The 19,960-nt window shown below is 41.0% G+C and overlaps 1 protein-coding gene across 1 annotated transcript in view; it reads right to left on the bottom strand.

Annotated features, from left to right (window-relative positions):
* The window catches only part of LOC131690310 (ran-binding protein 9), a 76,533-nt gene that overhangs the window by 14,337 nt on the left and 42,236 nt on the right, over positions 1–19,960 (bottom strand). Inside the window, exons 3-8 of the mRNA XM_058975980.1 lie at positions 7,240–7,598; positions 6,874–7,171; positions 997–1,151; positions 800–927; positions 562–737; positions 336–499 (exon numbers count right to left, since the gene is read on the bottom strand). Of these exons, the coding sequence (XP_058831963.1) occupies positions 336–499; positions 562–737; positions 800–927; positions 997–1,151; positions 6,874–7,171; positions 7,240–7,598 (1,280 nt within the window). The remainder of the gene's footprint in view (positions 1–335; positions 500–561; positions 738–799; positions 928–996; positions 1,152–6,873; positions 7,172–7,239; positions 7,599–19,960) is intronic.

The following is a 19,960-nucleotide window of genomic DNA, read 5'->3' as shown; positions in this document are numbered from 1 at the left end:
AAACAGGTTTTCCGATGAAAATTCTGTCTTTGCGACTTTTATTTTCGGTCGCTCATTTGTGCTAAGTGATGAGTTTTTATAAAACGAATGCATTTTTAATGCAAGTGCTTTGGCAGATGTTTACTGTCCTAGAATAACCAAAAGAAAGAGAGGTTCAAGTTCACGTTTGGAAATAGAAAAAGACATGGAGTGTTTGGTGAATAAGTTTGAAGCTTTTTAAAATTAGGGAGAGTGAGACTGCCAACTCCCCCCTGATTAACAGTTTGTGTATTTCGATTTTTTGTATCGATTCGAGAGTTTTCTAAAAGCAGGAAAATGTTAGATTAACGCATTACCTCTAACATTTTCTGATTGGTTTCGTTCACTCCTTGTTCCTTCTCCAATCGTTGGCTCATTTGGAACAAATCTCTTCCGAATGCCAACATTCGTTCGACGCCGGATCGGGTAGATCCAGCACTGGCGGACGACTTACAGTTTGGCGATAGCGATGAATCAACATCTGAAAGTGAATAGAGATAGTAACGGGCCGAGTGGTTTATAATTGGATATTTTAGTTCATACCCATATCTTCGTCCCGGCCCTCGTCGTCGTCATCCTCATCGTCTTCTTCGAGTGAATCGTTCAAGTTATTGTTGGAGGTCCCATTCTTGTAGCCGTTTGAGTTCACATTATTCGTATGGCCGTTCTCCATCTCCACGTCGTTGGAGTAGTCATCTTCGATACACGTGCCGTTATTACTGCGAAACACGAAAACCATTACACCGTAGCCAAGTTGAATCAATTCGACCTAAACTTTTACCTAAGGACATTGTTTTTGCTAAAACCCTGATTGTCTCCGTTATCCGGGATAATTGAGTTTCCATTTTGAAAACTTTTCGTCGATTGTATCACCGACGTTTGCACTGGACTCGTGTGAGTTGAACCACCCTAAAATAAGAAAACATAGAACATTCAAATATAGTTCCTACCGCGAAAATCGCATTTCCGATTACTAACTAGGTCAAAATCAGATCCATTCACCATCTCGATGAACTGCCTGCACTTCAGCATGAATAGCAGATTTTGATTGGACTCTAGCAAGCCAGGATATAAGCGTACCGTTTGCTCGATTGCTTGTCCCATGCGCCCCGATAGCACTAGTTTAATTATTTCTGAAACGAGAAATACGCCATTATGTTTTCTTCATTCATATAGATGACAAAAAAATGTCACACCGTGTTCAACGGAGCACATGGACAATTTTCATGTTTTCCAAAATGGACGTGAATCATGGAATCAACACTGCATTTCCATATTAAATTCAAGAAACACCCGTAATGCCTATAACCGCAAGTCAGTCCCATGTAGATAAGGAATTCCATAGAACATGGGACTGACTTGCGATTATGGGCAGCGTACGGGTTATATAATTAATTGGATTAAGTTACAAAAGTTCAAAAGGGAAGTGTCTTCCAAATTGTTCGGTACTAGTAAACAGTTTATGCTTTTCTCACTCTTCTAAACTGCCCATAATCGGAAGTCAGTCCCATGTAGATAAGGAATCCCATAGAACATGGGACTGACTTGCGATTATGGGCAGTAAACATCTTGAACATCTTGAGAATGTCTTGATGCTACCAAAACCAGTTCACATCGTGAAATGTGAGATAATACAAATTTAGTGAATCATCTGAGTAGGATGCTCTATAGTCGTTTCAACTATACGCAAATAGCTTTTGAAGATGTAACAATTGTTTACAAACCTTGCTTTGACCTTGTGTGTCGTTGCACGTTGATTGGCAGTAGTAATACATAATACGTACTAATCTCATTTAATGAAAATCGGTGAAGTTTGGTTTGAAATGATTTTGAGTTTAAAATTAATTTAAAATTTCCGAGCAAATCGAAAATTTTCGTGGGGATAGATTTCAAATATGACATGTTTTGAGACTAAGGCGGGCATTTGAAGTAAAATAGGTTGGTACCCCTAGGAACATTTCTTTTTTTTCCTGTCGCATAATATGGGGTTTGGAGAAATGAACAAACAACGAAATTCAGTCAGTTCTTCATGGAGAAGTATTCTCAAAGATTTGCCTGGTGCAAGATTCGAAATTCTCTCTCAAGCTGAGCCAACTTATCTTTCCAAACGAATCTATTTATGAGGCCAAATTGTAAGTAAGATTCTCAAGATGAGAGAGTTGACAGCGTTTTTTTGTGGCTCGGTTTGTGGAACGTATGTTGTCATGAAGGGTGACGAAGATTCCTTGCGGGATGCGGGAATTTATGGCAAAGTTACGCTCCGTCACAAAGTAACGAAGCCAATGACGCAAAGGTATAGGTAGTGATTGCAAACATAAAATAACTTTTTCAAACCTATGTGATACACGGCACACACCGACGATATTGCTTGTTAGCTAACAATAGTGGGTTTAGTAGCATTTATACTACTTTCCAAAAGGAGGGAACCATTGCTGAGACAAAATATTGAATAATCGTTGAAAAAATGTTTAGGGTAGTTTTTCCTTCTTTTGAACATGAGCTTTTGCGTATTATCAGTCTTAAATGTAAACCTACGATTAACACCATCGTTAGGTTTACTCAAATAGTGGACTATTTTTTTAGTAGTTTAGTCCGACTGAGTTGAGCATATAAGAAATTCGAGCAGCGCCAGAGTAATAGTATTTTAGCAAAACATTGACACTGCCTTCATTTGCGGCTTTTTCGCATTCTGTTTCAACAGACTTCGAATCCGATTTGCAGTAAACAAGATATTATGCAGCTAATGCTCCGATTCTACTGATACTGAGAATTGTTCCCGGTCGTGGCTCGAGCATGTGCCGACTGACTTATAATAACAGTTCCCCACCCTATGAACCATCGCACCAGGACTTCGGTGCACTACGCCCAAACAACTCTCAATTGGCTCACGGGGAAGGGTATAGATTCGTTGAGAGACATAAATTCATTAAATTTCACTCACATTTGTCCCATTAAACGTTACTGGACGATTGTGAAGAGGGTTTTTTAAAGGACTGGTAAAGAAGCTGAGAATACGAAGAAGTTCAACAAAATTGGGCTCGTGCGTCCAAAGTATGTGATACACTTGTCGGGTTGTTGATGAAAAGTGGTCCCAAAACTATATCGCCATTCACCTCTGATACAGAACTCCTATCGCTTACCTCCCTGTGGTGCCAACTGAGGTACGAGTCACATTATGCCGTTTTGCCTTTCTCATATAAAGAAAGGCTATGCAATCACTGTAAAAATCGACTTTTTAACCGAGGCCCGGAGGGCCGAGTGTCATACACCATTCGATTCAGTTCGTCGAGATCGGCAAATGTCTGTGTGTGTATGTATGTGTGTGTATGTGTGTGTGTGTATGTGTGTGTGTCATTTAAACTCACACTATTTTCTCAGAGATAGCTGAACCGATTTTCGCAAACTTAGTTTCATCTGAAAAGTATAACGCTCCCATAAGCTGCTATTGAATTTTTAGTTGATCCGACTTCCGGTTCCGGAGTTACGGGTTGAAGAGTGCGGTCACACAGCAAATTCCCATATAAACTGGTACCACCATTTGAACATAAATGATGTAAAACATATTAAAATTGATGTAACATTACTCTAGTTTGCGGGTCTGGATCACTAATGATCAATCAAAGCAGCTTTGACCACATTGGCCACCTATGACGGTTCATGACGCCCCCGAGGAACCCGCCAAGTTCCTAAGCTAATATCACACCCATTCCACAACGAATTCTCTACCGATTTTTACAAACTTCAAATGAAAGATATAGTAATGCCATTGATTGCTGCTGAATTTCATTCGGTTCCGACTCTTGCTTCCGAAGTTATAGGGGTGTTAGTAAGGATACACTGGAATTTCCCATATAAATCGGTACAATCGTAATACCTCAAAGGCTAAAAACTATTGAAATGGTCACCAAATTACTTCTAATCGCAGATCTAGATCACTGATTGCCAATCAAACATTCTTTGAATATATTGTCCACTATCGACGATTCCGGAAGTCCGGAATTCCGGGCATATTCCACAATTAAAGTCACATCGGTTCATCGGTGATGACTGAACCGATTTTCTCAAACCAAGTCTCAAATGGAAGGCAAAATATGCAGTTGAGTATTGCGTCGCCGCCCCCCCCCCCCCCCGCCTTGCCCTTATATCTCCCTCCTTCATCACTCCCCTCCTCTTGGACCACTCTCACGCCCGCATTTCCTTCATCCACCCCGTATACCGAAATAAGATGAAGGATTTCTGACGCATCCTCCACTCCCACTCTACTAACCCCCCATTCCCTACACTTTCAAACCCATTCCACCAACCTTTCCAAATTATAATCACATGAAGATAACATTGAACTCATGCTTATTAAGCTAATTAATTATTATTCTTTTGCCTTTCTTATATAGAAAGGTTATGCAATTGCTCCAAAAACCGACTTTCTAACCGAGGCCCGGAGGGCCGAGTCTCATATAACATTCGACTCAATTCGCCGAGATCGCAAAATAACTGTGTGTATGTATGTGTGTATGTATGTATGTATGTATGTATGTGTGTGTATTTGCGGATTTGTTAACAAAATGTCCACATCGGTTTCTCGGAGATGGCTGAACCGATTTTTACAAACTAAGATTCAAATGAAAGGTATAATATTCCCATAGGTTGCTATTGAATTTCATTTTCGACCGACATCTTGTTCCGGATTACGAGTTGAAGAGTATGGTTACAAAACAAAGTTTGTTGATTTGTCCACATCGGTTTCTCGGAATTTTCTGAACCGATTTTGACAAACTTGATTTTAAATGAAAGGTCCATTAGCTGCTGTTGAATTTTGTGTGCATCCGAGTTCTGGTTCCTGAATTACAGGGTGATACGTACGATCACGCAGCAAATCCCGATTCTAACGAATTCTGCGATGAATGTAAAAAGGTGAAATTTTTGACAAAATGTAAACACAACTGTTGAATCTGTAGATCTAGGTCACCAACAGTCATTCAAAGTCTCTTTGGCCACACTGGCCACCATCGACGAATCCGGAAGCATCTAAATTCAGATTTACGGTTATATTGGTTTCTCGAAAATGGCTAGACCGATTTGATCAACTTAGTCTCAAATGAAAGGTGTTGCGTCCCCGGAAACTGATATTAAATTCCATCTCCATCCGACTTCCGGCTCCGGAGTTACGGGTTGTGGAGTGCGATCACATAGAAAACTCCGATTCAAACCGATACCGCGATGAATGCAAAAAGGTGCTCTTATATATACTTACCAAGTGTAATAAGAATGAAATACATTTCCATAATGTTATATTGTACGAACCAGCTATTAGATCATAGTTTGGAGAAATGAGAAAGGCACATTTGCACCTCTAGGTGGATTAAAACAGGTTTTTTTCTTTGGACCCGGGACTGGGTCGGATTCTTGCCTCAACTGTTGGCAGTTCATACATTTTGACAGCGGTTCGGTTGGAATCTGACTCAGTTTCACTTCGGGCAGGATTTGTATTAGTGAGGAATTATGTGTCGTATGCTAATAGCGAAGGGAAACAAACGACGCGCGTGTGGAAATGTTAATCCGTCATCGTCATACAGAGTAAAACTTTCGATACAGTTAATGCGCATTTAGCACCGCTAAAATTGTTTCATATTCTCTTCACAAAACAATCGAGTTTTCTGTTGAAGCATCGGTTTGTTTACAACCCTCGATTAATTTTTTCGAGACGATTTCATTCGTTTCTTTTGCAAGTTTTCCTTCTGTAAAAAATATTTGAAAAAAAAAGCAATTGAATATGTTTCAAGACATTTTCTCGCTATTTAACATTAAGTATAAGCACAAGCTTAAGGGAACCTAAAAAAAATCTGGATATAATCATTGAAGTGTAAATAAAAAACAACACTTCCAATGGCCTGTCCGGAGTTTAAGTTGCTCGTTTAAAATTCTCGGAAATAGATCGCGAGTGACTTTCGTAGATTTCTAAAATCATATTGTCTGCCAAGAGTGTCGAACTAACATTCCTATCGTTCCCCGGTAGAATAGCATTGAATGAAACCGGCGCCGTTATTGACCGTTTCGTGAAAGTAGTGGGTCAGTGAAACAAGCATAGTGAGAATGCTTTGCTCCTCCCATTTGCCAAGCATTACTGTTTTGGTTAATTGTGCATTTTCACTCATTCGATCAATCACGAAGTGCAATTAGTCTAGCTAAGCTAAGATTCCCGGTAGGTATAATTTATTTAAGGTCTGCGCACTACTAGTAAATGTGTTGAAGTAGATTTAAAAAAAAATAATTTTGTGTGGAATCATATATGAAATAATAAAAAGAAGGGTTTTTTTTCGAGCTCACGGATGTTATCCTAGGCACTACAATCGAGCAATCGTAACGAAATTTTTCGAAGATGTGTACTTCAATGGTCCAAAAAAAAATAAAAACTTTTTTTGAGTAAGATTATCAGAAAATATATTTTTGAAAATGATTTGTTTGTATTTGTATACTTATGAAGTTTGGATCATTGGGGTTCCAACTATTTGAACACCATAGATACACATATCAGAAAAAAATTCCAAACGGTTGCTCTACTGTAGTCCTTCTCTGAGCTCAAAAAACATGATTTCTAGGAAATCCCTCTTTCCTTCTTCATATGGTTCCAATCAGAACATTGTTTCTATCCACGTCAATACATTTACTATTAATACACCGACTTTCAATTGTTTTGTATCTTTCTTGAAATAAATTTTTTAATAAAGGTTTTTTTCAACAAAACTTAAACCATCCCCAAAACATTAAAGTTGCAAGATTTTTTCCGATCCGTATGAAGTTATAACTTCTACGATACTCTTATTTGTCTACAAATAATGAACAAGTTACAGTTCTTACTTTGTCGATTCTTTATCGACACCATGTCCTCCTGCAGCGACTGCCCGGTAGTTCGAACAAAGGTGTCCGCCGTCGAACTGTAACCATGGTGAACTAAATACGAGGAGACCATTTTGTGCAAGATCAGAGTCCAGTCGCCCTGATCGTCTGGCAGGGAGAAATTGTAGATGGTCGCTTTAGTCGCCGCTCGTAGCTCCTTCAGCATGTCTTCGATGTCAAACTTAAATGGCTCCTGGCCAAAGTTGGCGTCTACTATTTCACCGGGGGTTTGCAGTCCCACTGTGGGATATAACCGTGGCTAAAAAGAAAACGAAACAATTCGTTTATATGCTATTTTAATGAAAAACTAGTGTATAGTAGGTTTACCGGTAAATCTCTAAAAGCTATTCCTAGATGGTGGCCGTTTTTAGTGTAGAAACAGGTATTATCGACTAAATTTACACCACAACCAATAATATCAGCGGTGGTAAAGGTGGGTCCGTAAGGTTGCCCATTGCCAGACGAACAGAACGAGTTTCCGTCGTCCCCGTGGTATCCGTAGGATTGCTTATCCCAACCCGGTAATCGGTTCATTTTGAAGTGTGGATGTGCGGTCAGTCCGATGCCCATGTAGCCATCGCGCCCTTTGGAGATTATTTTCACCTCGAAATAGTACAGACCACATGCTGCAGGAATTGGATACGGGGTACGCACCGACGCCGCATCTGTGTGTGATTTGCCAACGCCTGTGGGTAAACAAAATATTGATCATTGGATTAGATTGGAATCAAAAAAGCTGATTTGCAAGATTCCCACAGTCGAAATCATAAATCCTATTGCTAAAGCCTGTAACATTCATAATGAAACGTTCCCACCAGGTGTACCTAATCGAAAAAAGGAAGCAAGGTCACCTCATATGATCGATGACGTTGTTAGAATGGTGGAACAACAGAGCATGATAGAATTGAACTTAATGAATATGAACGACATTGCAACACAGTTTATTTTTGTCAGTATTAGTAACTAATAGCAGAGAACCCAGTAACACGCGATTACTTAGTAGTGAGCAGCGATTTTTTTAAGCACGCAGAACATGCCTACACATATTTAGCGGCACCCTCCGCGTTTCCCGCTTCAGTGCATAGCAAACAGTTACCTTGCTTCTATACAGAAACCGATTCGAACCCTAATCGGCGATCGTTGAAGTGAAAAACAAAAACGGAAAAACCATCAGCAACATCACGGCGCACTGACGAACCAAATTGTACAATGTTTCAATGCAATTCCAATTTCCCGTCATTTTGCGGAGCTTTTCGATAGCTAGAATAATTGGTTCCTCGCATGAATGACATCTAAAAGCATTGTTTTTTTAGTAAATTAACATAATTTTTTGACTGATTAACAATTCTACTAAATCAAAAATTGTTTGCAAGCATCCTTATATGATTGCATAAAATTATCTATGGGTATCGATTATTTAATGAGCATGGGATTTAATTTATATGCTATAACTCATTTTCCTACATAGCAGCTCCAAATTAACTACTAAATTATAGTAACTAGAAAATGTATAGTTTACGCCTGGAAAGGACACCCTAGGACACACAAAAATAAGAACAGAAAGACCACGAAACTGAAAGCAAGAACAATTATCAAACATTTGTGACTGTTGTTCTGCGATATTATTCTTAACGACGAACCTAACAAAGAATATTAGTAACAACATTCCGTATCATTGCCCACGTTCATATAGTAGACCTCACACAACGAAAAATTATTTTTAAAACATTTCAATCGTTTTTTTTTGTCATACCATGCCACATAACGGTTGTTGTTAGCTGGGAAGCTGCGAATGACTAGTGTTGGTCATCTGTCTTCAACAAACATCTACTGAGTAACATAACAAATGTGACATACGTTATCAACATGATTCTGCGCATTGAACAAATATTGTGTACATGTGGAAACATTTCTGATTTAAAACCTGTTTCGATTTTACCGAATCACTCCAGTTAAATAAATTTATAGAATTGATAAAACACAAGATTGTTATCCATCCAATAAGGAGTTCTCATTTACACAAAAAAAAAAAAAAAAAAAAACAAGAAACAACCTTCCCGGGACATCACATGGGATAAGTCAGTTGCTTACGTTCATATGTCGTGCGAACTGCCTGAAATTTTTTTTGTGCCTAACTAGTGCTAACTTGGGTACTAGTTTAGATACACCGTCTAACTAGACACCCAGTTGGTGCTAGTTGCTGACGAGATGAATACGAAACACAAAAATATGAAGATTAATTTAAGAAAAAAAGATTTAGCATCGAAAGACTGAAAATCAAAAGGCCGAAAAAATAAGGTGAAAAGACCAAATGCCAAAAAGGTCGCAAAATGAAATGACCGAAAACTCAAATAGCCAAAAACCCAAAAGGCCAAAACTCATAAGGCAAACTTTTTGCCTTCCTGAGAAATGATATAAAGAAAGACTATGCAATCACGCTAAAAATCGACTTTTAACCGAGACCCGGGGATGTCGTTATTGTTTAGAATAGGAAAGATAAATATGAGAGATTTTCATTTGGCAGAAGGGCATCTAGTAGATATTTCACATTCAGACTAATGATCATTTTAATTACTTTTTCTCCAGGGTAATAGCATTTTAGCGGTCGACAATGACTGGGCAGTGCGTAAGCCTCTTGTACCTGAAGGCATAAAATAGACCCCACTTGCGGTCCTTAGCTTCCTGCCCAGTAACTCCTAGCCCTGGCCTCCTCGTGGCGTCGACTGGGATACGAGTAACCTTAGTGAAAATCGGGTAACCAACCCCGGTGGGAACTTTGGTCGTATGCTGGCAGGGAAGGGGGGGGGGGGGGTTACCCTTCTTCGGAAGGTGTAAACCTGTCCTGGTGTCCAGGTGGGACCTTAAGCAGTCCTGGCACGACGGCCCACCGGCAGGACAGGTGGTTGGCGTAGGCCCTATAAGCCGCCCCTTAAAAAAAACCCACATAACGAACAATACAGAAGAGAATACGACCCAGAACAATCGGCAACGACCCAGGCGACGAATAAAGGATCACGATTGGAAACTCGGAACATGGAACTCGGCAGATCGCTCGGCTTCGCAGGATGTGACAGGATAATCTACGACGAGCTACACCCCCGCAACTTCGATATCGTGGCGCTGCAGGAACTTTGCTGGACGGGACAGAAGGTGTGGAAAAGCGGGCATCGAGCGGCTACCTTCTACCAGAGCTGTGGTACAACCAACGAGCTGGGAACCGGCTTCATAGTGCTGGGCAAGATGCGCCAACGTGTGATCGGGTGGCAGCCGATCAACGCAAGGATGTGCAAGTTGAGGATCAAAGGCCGTTTCTTCAACTACAGCATCATCAACGTGCACTGCCCACACGAAGGGAGACCCGACGACGAGCAAGAAGCGTTCTACATGCAGCTGGAGCAGACATACGACGGTTGCCCTCTGCGAGACGTGAAAATTGTCATCGGCGACATGAACGCACAGGTAGGAAGGGAGGCAATGTACAGACCGGTGATCGAGCCTAACAGCCTGCATCCCGTATCAAATGACAACGGCCAACGATGTGTGAACTTCGCAGCCTCCCGTGGAATGGTAATCCGAAGCACCTTCTTCCCTCGCAAAGATATCCACAAAGTCACCTGGAGATCACCGTACCAAGTAACAAAAAATCAAGCCGAACGCCGCGGCTAAACATCGAGCGGCTACAAGATGGCAGAGTGGCTCAAGAATACGCGCAGCAGCTGGAAGTGGCACTACCAACGGAAGAGCAGCTAGGCGCAGTTGCCCTTGAAGATGGCTGGAGAGATATCCGATCCGCCATAGGTAGCACCGCAGCCACTGCACTAGGTACGGTGGGCCCGGACCGAAGAAGCGACTGGTACGACGGCGAATGCGAGCAGTTAGTCGAAGAGAAGAATGCAGCATGGGCGAGAATGCTGCAACACCGCACGAGGACGAACGAGGCCCGATATAAACAGGCACGGAACAGGCAGAACTCGGTTTTCCAGACCAAAAAGCGCCAGCAGGAAGACCGAGATCGCGAAGCGATGGAGCAGCTGTACCGCGCTAAAGACACACGGAAATTCTACGAGAAGTTGAACCGCTCGCGCAGGTGCCACGTACCACAGGCCGACATGTGCAGAGATACAAACGGGAATCTTCTTACGGACCAGTGTGAGGTGATCCAGAGGTGGCGGCAGCACTACGAAGAACACCTGAACGGCGATGCAGCAGACGACGAGGATGGCACGGTAACGCACCTGGGAGCACGCGCGGAAGACATTACACTACCGGCCCCGGATCTCCAAGAAATCCAGGAGGATCAGCCGGCTCAAAAATAATAAAGCCGCTGGGGTTGACCAAATACCAAGCGAGCTACTAAAACACGGTGGCGAGCCACTGGCTAAAGCGCTGTACTGGGTGATTACCAAGATTTGGGAGGAGGAGATTTTACCGGAGGAGTGGATGGAAGGTGTCGTGTGTCCTATCTACAAAAAGGGCGACAAGCTGGATTGCTGTAATTACCGAGCAATCACCCTGCTGAACGCCGCCTACAAGGTACTCTCCCAAATACTATGCCGTCGACTATCACCAATTGCAAGAGAGTTCGTGGGGCAGTACCAGGCGGGTTTCATGAGCGAACGATCTACCACGGACCAGGTGTTCGCTCTTCGTCAAGTACTGCAGAAATGCCGCGAGTACAATGTGCCCACACATCACTTATTCATCGACTTCAAAGCCGCATACGACACTATCGATCAAGATCAGCTATGGCAGATTATGCACGAGTACGGATTCCCGGACAAACTGACGCGATTCGTAAAGGCGACGATGGATCGGGTGATGTGCGTAGTACGTGTCTCAGGGACGCTCTCGAGTCCCTTCGAATCACGCAGAGGGTTACGGCAAGGTGATGGTCTCTCGTGTCTGTTATTCAACATCGCGCTGGAAGGTGTAATAAGAAGAGCAGGGATCGACACGAGTGGTACGATTTTCTCAAAGTCCGTTCAGCTACTTGGCTTCACCGATGACGTTGATATTATTGCACGAAACTTTGAGAAGATGGAGGAAGCCTACATCAGACTGAAAAGAGAAGCCAAGCGCGTCGGACTTGCCATCAACACGTCGAAGACAAAGTACATGATAGGAAGAGGTTCACGAGAAGAGAATGAGAACCGCCCGCTTCGAGTTTGCATCGGTGGCGACGAAATCGAGGTGGTTGAAGAGTTCGTGTACTTGGGCTCACTGGTGACCGCCGACAATGATACCAGCAGAGAGATTCGTAGACGCATCGTGGCAGGAAATCGTGCTTACTTTGGCCTCCGCAAGACACTTCGGTCGAACAGAGTTCGCCGTCGTACGAAGTTGACCATCTACAAGACGCTGATTAGACCGGTAGTTCTCTACGGGCACGAGACCTGGACCATGCTCATGGAGGACCAACGCGCACTTGGTGTCTTCGAACGGAAAGTGCTGCGTACCATCTACGGTGGAGTGCAGATGGAAGACGGCACATGGAGACGGCAAATGAACCATGAGTTGCATCAGCTGTTGGGGGAGCCGCCCATCTGTCATACCGCGAAAATCGGACGACTACGGTGGGCCGGGCACGTAGCCAGAATGTCGGACAATAGCCCGGTGAAAACGGTTATCAATTGCAATCCGACCGGTACAAGAAGACGTGGCGCGAAGCGAGCACGATGGATCGACCAGGTGGAAGACGATTTGCGGACCCTTCGCAGACTGCGTGGCTGGCGACGCGCGGCCATGGACCGAGTGGTATGGAGGAATCTTTTGTATACGGCACAGGCCACTTCGGCCTTAATCTGTTAATAAATAAAAAATAGCATTTTAGCATTATTTCTAATATGCGTCGTTTGGCCTAATGGACATTTCGGAGAACAATTTTTATCGCCAGGGTAACGGTCATTTGGCATAACTTCTAATTTGCGTAAATTGAGGCCCATTTGGCATAATTTTAATAAGTGGTCACACTGAAGGTCATTTAACATATATTTTTATCTTCAGGGAACTGTAGAGCTAGGGACTCGGCAGGGCTCCCCGTCAGAATCACGCTCTACAATTGCAGACAAGTCGGGAAAAACTTAAACACTGCTTAAGACTAATTGTAGCGGGTCGTGATTCTGAATGTGATATTTATTGTGCGGTTTAAATATGCGCGGGCGTAGGGGCTTCACGATCGCGAAGGGCTCGAACGTTTGTATCTACGTTAACGTGTTACATCGCGTGGGCATTTGTATATAGCGTGTGCTAGCGTATATGTAACTTCGTGTGTATAAATTTGATTTTTTTTACCGTGTGGCCATTATGCGAATGTCGCGTGTTCGTGGATGATCACGCGAGCCGTAAATCTGATACCTGCTAGGATCGAGAGGGACTTCCCGACGTAAACGATTCATGATCGCGCAAAAACGGACATTTGTAGGTTCACTCTTAAGACTGCGTTTGTAAATTTATAAGTGCTACAACGTTCACTTAGTCACCGGGGTTTTATTTTGTTTGCGAGATTGAGGAAGTAGGTGTGCGTGGATGATCGCGAAGGGCTCGTATGTTTGTTGAGCTTGTCGCTTTCACTGGTGTGTATGTAACTCGCGTGCATAAATTCGATTTTATAACCGTGTGGCCAATCGCATATTCGTAATCGGACCGTGAATCTTATATGATGATATTTATTTACCATTACCGATAATTCCTTTCTATTAGGATTTTGTCATACTGTGCTGACAGGGAACAGATGATTTACGTGCATAGCATAGCATAGCAAACACGACCGCACTCATGGGTGGCTGATACAGTGAAATTTTTTTATGCAATAGTATAGTTCACTGCACACCCGCCCATGTCCTTACGATCGCCAAAGGGACGGAAATGTTAGTTGAATACCTACATAAGAATATGCGGGAAACCCACACAATCTCCATAGGCGTCACGGATGTTAGATTTGGTTAGTTAGGATGGAATATGGGATGTGGGTTTGGGGTGATTTATATAATAAGCAACATAATCGATGATAAACAACTAAATTAGATTGCGGGCTTTGGTACATACAAGGTTCATACACGCTCGCACGTGTAAAATTACTTTTAAGTTTACGAAATAAACAGCACGAGAAAAACTCAATTGCTGCACAAAGGATTGGTTTTTTGGCAAAAACGTGACATTTGAGGAAAACGCGTTTTAACTTTGCTCAAAGCTTATTTCGATCCCCGCCAGGGAACAGATGATTTACGTGGGCTGGTAAATTAATCTTTTCTAATGAATCGAATCGAGAGCTCAAATTGAACACCGAAAAAAAAGCGATTAGCGAATCCTAGGAAGGAATAAATTGCAAGCGAGTTAATAAATTACCCAATATTCTATCCTATATCACAGTTCCATATTCATTCCCTGTCCTATCTGTGACAAATACGCAGACGAATACATACAGAGATATACGACTAACACATAACAAATGTACCCTAGTACTAAAAACTAGAATTATTGCTACACTAACACTAAAAGGGTTCTACTTTTACAATTCTTTAATGATTGATCTTAGTTTGAGCTGATGTAAAGTATGAAAAAACACAAACGTAAAATCCTCTCGGTCTCCTCGATGCACCACTATTGAGGTGTAATGCAATAATCATCCTAAATCAATTGTCTGTCAGAGGTTCTTTTGCACTGATGCACGAAATATGCTTGATGATGTTGCAATACCGTTAAGCCTATCAACTTAGGCAGGGATCTACCAAGAGCAATGGTAACTTGAAACATTGTACTGAAAGAATTCAAAATGGGAATTAGATTTGCTAGTACTTTAACGATTCCGCTTTATACATTTTTTATTTTACACAAATACTGTAAATGTCTGGTTCGTTCTAGGTCGCCTTTCTCGAAACCCGATTAATTTGTCGACGAGGGATTCAACCAACGGGTGCATTATACTGAATAGAACACGGGAACAGTTAAATTCACGGTCGATCTTGTAGACAGAAGATATAAAAGGATTCTTATAAATATTTACAATTTTTGAAGTTAACAATAAAAATAACGGTAATATTGAGTACGACTAATATCTGATATCTGATCTGGAGTGAGTGTTTTATTCGTTGATTTGAACTGATTCAATGCGTGAGCTTCTCGGTGCCGCTCAGTCAACTACAAATTTACAACATATAAATAATTTACAATATATAAATAATAATGATAACAATAACTGGAGTTATCGTTATCGATTGCAAATGTAATAAAAAACGTGACACTATTTATGCATAGTTTGTCTTACACGACCTTCCATGAAACCGAAACTTCAAAGCTGAAACGATAAAACACAATCAACTCATCTTGTTGACCCACTTCAGCATGATCTACAACATCATCGTCTGGTCGTTCGGCGACACCAAGCCCCTAGCTAAGTTTCCTCTCCCATGGCCAAGGCCTCAAACGACGACTACTATGATCGTCGACCGACTCGCCTCTCCGCTCATTTATGTTTCGTAAAGCTCCGATTTTGTTTCATCAGCTGACCTTCGAACGCGACTTTCGAGTGTTATTTACTAAGAGCAATTTTCCTCTTCTTGAACGTGGTTGTAACGGACTGTTGAACACCTCAAGTACCGTCATACATAGTACCGTCGCCATGAGCTTATTTATGCCTACAACTAATTTTAAGAGTATTTGGCTATCTGAGGAAAAATAAATATTTCGGCGATCGATTGAACATGACAAAAATGTTACCAATAACAGATCGAAATAGATTCAGTTCAGAGTCCAAGCAAGAAATACGGAAACATTATTAAAGCGAAATCACAAGTCATATTCGAAGTAGCCCGACGTGACGGTACACTAATGCACTGGTCGGCTCTAGCTCAAGTGACTCGACTCGCTTTTGGCTGATTTGGCCTGGCAATGCGCGCTACATGCTTTGTATAAGCTTTGTGAGCTTCAGGCAGGCAACATTCAAACGCGGTCGCCAGACCCATAAGTAGGTCAACCTTTTGCCGTGCGATTGAGCGGCTAACAGGCGGTGATGTTGGATACGCACTTTGCTTCTCTCTATTTCTATCTTCGTCTAAGTTTGCTGGTTTTATTGGTGTAATATTTGAACATCAGTAGCATAACTCGTTTGTGAATGGCGGAAAATTTATTTTTGTATCATTATTATGAATAACAAAGCTACAAAACATTGTGAATATAGGAACATAAACTCAGGAAGAAATTTATTTAGATGAATCAAATACAGTGTGGTCGAAAACTCGAATGAAATCCCACTATTTGTTGAAAGGTTGTTAATTTGGATAAAACACTCATATTCATCATTTCTTCTTGTTACCACTAACATTTTAACGATCGATGCATTTCCAACTTCTATTAAGCGAATGGTATTCTGAGAAAATAGCAGATTTGTACTCTACGTTACCCTCTTCCGTACTTGCATATCTTCTGAGCGATTCTGATATATTACGCAGATTAAAACAATGATACGAACACGATAGTTCTATTTCCCCCTAGATCTGCTTTTAGAGTTTCACAAACCTCTTCAAAGACAATTGGCGTACAATTGATAGTTTCTTAGCTTTGACCGTTCTACATCGAACGAGAATAACTTATTAAGTGTTCAACGTAGAACCAAAAGAATAAAAGCTACCGAAAATGTTAATTTTAGTTGATGGCCTGAAATTCGAAATCGATTGAATCTTTTGTCCACCGGAAAATCTCCATGTTGGCGACGGGAATCCTTGTAATTTTATGTTGGTGTCATTCAAATAGATGACAAATATTACTGGGTTGTGATGACTTCCTTGTGGGATGTCGGATGTAGAGTTCTTCAATGCTCTAAAGTAGACTTCTACTGAGAGAGCAATGATATCAACGAAAAACTTGTTCATGAATATCAAGTTTATCTAGCTTGATTGTTTCGATATTATATACCGATTTCCAATAGGAAGGACATATTGTAATAGCGCAAGACTCATCGTGTGGTTCAAGAAGCAGACTGATGCACTATTTCATTAAATTCGATGAAATACTATAAGTCCTAGGGGAACTGAATAGATGCTTTCAAGACTAGATGCAATATTTTTAACTGTTCGGCAGTCGTGTCATTGTCTACATTTTTACAACCACATGACGTTCTAAGACTGGATTTCATGACGATTTGCACTGAATGCTTTGAATTGTTCGTAAAGAAGAGGTATCAAAAAAATGTTTCCCTTGATATGTGAGTTTGTGAGCCAAAGTGCTGTCTTCTAATTATAGTATAATGTGTGCTGAAGTTGAAATGAACGATGTTTTGCCCGACAGCTTTCTGTAAGAAATAAATCTGTTCGACTTTCCACAAGAACAAAAAGTGTCCATAGCTTTGGTTCAGGAACCGTCTTTCCACAACGGAAAGTTCTGCGTTGAAAAGTTATAAACCTCGTCTTCGTTGGATATGACAAATGGCATGGCAAGGCTATGTGGAATACCTCGTCCATTCATGTTCACAAACAGTGCAATTGATGCAGGCATAATATCCGAGCGCACAAGTAGCTATATTCTGATTGTTGATAAGATAGGCCAGGAAAGATGTTTATTTTTCGGTATATTTGCAGCAAAATGAATCATACCCTTCAGATGATTCTGAAAGATTGTCACACTGTGGCACACAAGACAACATTTGTAACAGCTTAGATTTTGAATTGATAGAATGCTTAAGCAGCAAGTATCTAATTATAATCAATGCAGAAAATCAGTCAATATCAAAACGACTTGGACGAAAAAACATGTTAGATGTGGCTCTTTGCTCCGACAGTATTACACATTCGTTGACCAGTTCATGAGAGTACAAATAGAAATCCGTCGTTGACCCGTAAATGGCGCCAACGCCTTTTTTCAGTATAGTTACAACCTTTTTCGGTATCAGAAGTATCGGTTATCAACTCTAGTTTTTTTGCTTGATAATTTTGAAACGCAAGCGGAATAAGTATCATATTTAATTCAATTTAAACTGCAGCTAAGAGTTGCCGTATGCTTGTAGAATTGTACATAAGGTACACAAATGAATGGCTAGCGTCCAAAAGCGGCTAACCCACATGTTTTCCGAAATCGACATTTTTGCATTTTTTGATAGTTCTAAGTAATCCACGGGTACAGCCATTTAAGAACTTTGAAAATAATTTTTAGATTTTTCGCTATTAGCAGTCAAAGTTGACCATGGAGGTAACTTCAGTACTGGCGTCCAAAAGGGGCTAAGTCTTATGGAAATTCAAATTTTCTCGTTCGTTTTCCGAAGTTTTAAGAAAAAGTAGTCAACCGATTCGCAATCAGTAAATTTTGTGTTGTAGCTCACATATCGGTGAACTCGATATAATACTGTTTTAGTTGGATTGCATTGTACGTTGACATTTCGGCCCACACAGTCGTTCCTGAAGGTAAAGGCCGCTCATACACTTGCTATGTATGACTATTATCCAGCTAATATATATTTTTTGAGCAAATGTATATTATTGGGCATATTTTTTTGAAAACTACAGTGAAGGTGTCATGTCTCTACATTGAAAGTTTGCCTAGCAATAGGGTATTAAGAGAAAAACGGTACATTGTGGTCGAAAAGTAAAAAAAAACCCGTTTTAATCCACCTAGTGGTGTAATTGTACCTTTCTCATTTATCCAAACTACGATTCCATAGCTGGTTATGTTTAATATAATGGTGGAAATGTATATTACATATTCAGTGCGATTTACACATACGTTCAATGAATCGACAGCTACGAGCTTGAGTTGCTATGTGTCGACGCTGAAACACTTGAAATCAACGGCGGATCCAGGGGGAAGGTTCGGGGGTTTGGACCCCGCCAAGAGTTAAGAAATTTTAAATTAGTTTCTCAACTCAAAATCATTCCAAACCAAATTCTTCACTGGTTTTTCCGACCCACTAGAAAAATTTATTCTGGAAGAACTAGAAAATTTTATTCGGGTAGGGGGGTACACACACTTAATTTTCTGCCGAATCTCAGCTTTTTTCGCATCTTTTACCGAAATCTCAACAGCTGAAATCTCAGAAAACAACTTTTTTGCTGAGATCTCAGTAAAAGTGACGTTTGATAGCTGAGTCTTTTACCGAAATTTTATCGAAAATCAGCAAACTAATCTTTACTGAAACATCAGTTTTTAAATTTGCTGACTACACAGCTGTTGGGAAATTGCCGAGCAGAATTGAGTGTGCATGATTAAATCGGTTCAGCCATCTCCGAGTAACCGATGTGCATATTTTTGGTCACATACATACGTACATACATACATACATACATACGCACACACACAGACATTTGCCGAATTCAACGAACTGAGTCGAATGGTATATGACAGACGGCCGGGATTAAGTTACCGATGTTCAGAGTGATTGCATAACCTTTCTATAGGAGAAAGGCAAAAACGTTGAATCAATTATTATCTTTTGTTATAGAGTTATGGTGTCTTCGGAATAGTTGCTGTATGGCACTTAGCGCTTTATTTGGTTGAATCACTCTAGTTCGGAATTCAGTCGCTAGGGCAGCGCTGTTATCAACTTTTTAATGAAGCTAGATAGAAATGTGGTGTCTTCGAGAAAGTTGTAGTGCTATCATTTTAAACATATCTTATGAAGATGCAAACTTTGTAGGTCCGGTACGTTTTGAGATAGAGAAGGTTCTAGTTAAAACATTTACTTACAGGTTATGTTTTCAAAAATGCGCGATGTTTCAAAAAATTCAAAACCTGTAGGACCTACAAAGTTGGTATCTTCAGAAGGTATAATATAATTACCTTATATACAACTTTGCCATAGACACCATCTTTCTATCTTGTTCCATTTCAAAGTTGATAACAGCGCCGCCCTAGCGACTGAATTCCGAACTAATATGAAATGATCAAATGAAGCGCTAGATGTCACACAACAACTTTGCCAAAGACACCATAACCCTAAAGATAAGGAAAGTATGTGTGAATTGTGAGTTCTTTTGGACTCTAGGTACCCCCGGGGTTAGCCCCCCGAATTACGAAAATGCTCGTGAATTGAAAAGTAGTACCTACATGTAATGCTCTTATTTTT

This window comes from Topomyia yanbarensis, chromosome 3 (assembly GCF_030247195.1).
Source record: "Topomyia yanbarensis strain Yona2022 chromosome 3, ASM3024719v1, whole genome shotgun sequence".
Classification (NCBI taxonomy): Eukaryota; Metazoa; Arthropoda; class Insecta; order Diptera; family Culicidae; genus Topomyia; species Topomyia yanbarensis.
The sequence above is the reverse complement of the archived record's forward strand: the minus strand, read 5'-3'. Positions and strand labels throughout refer to the sequence as shown.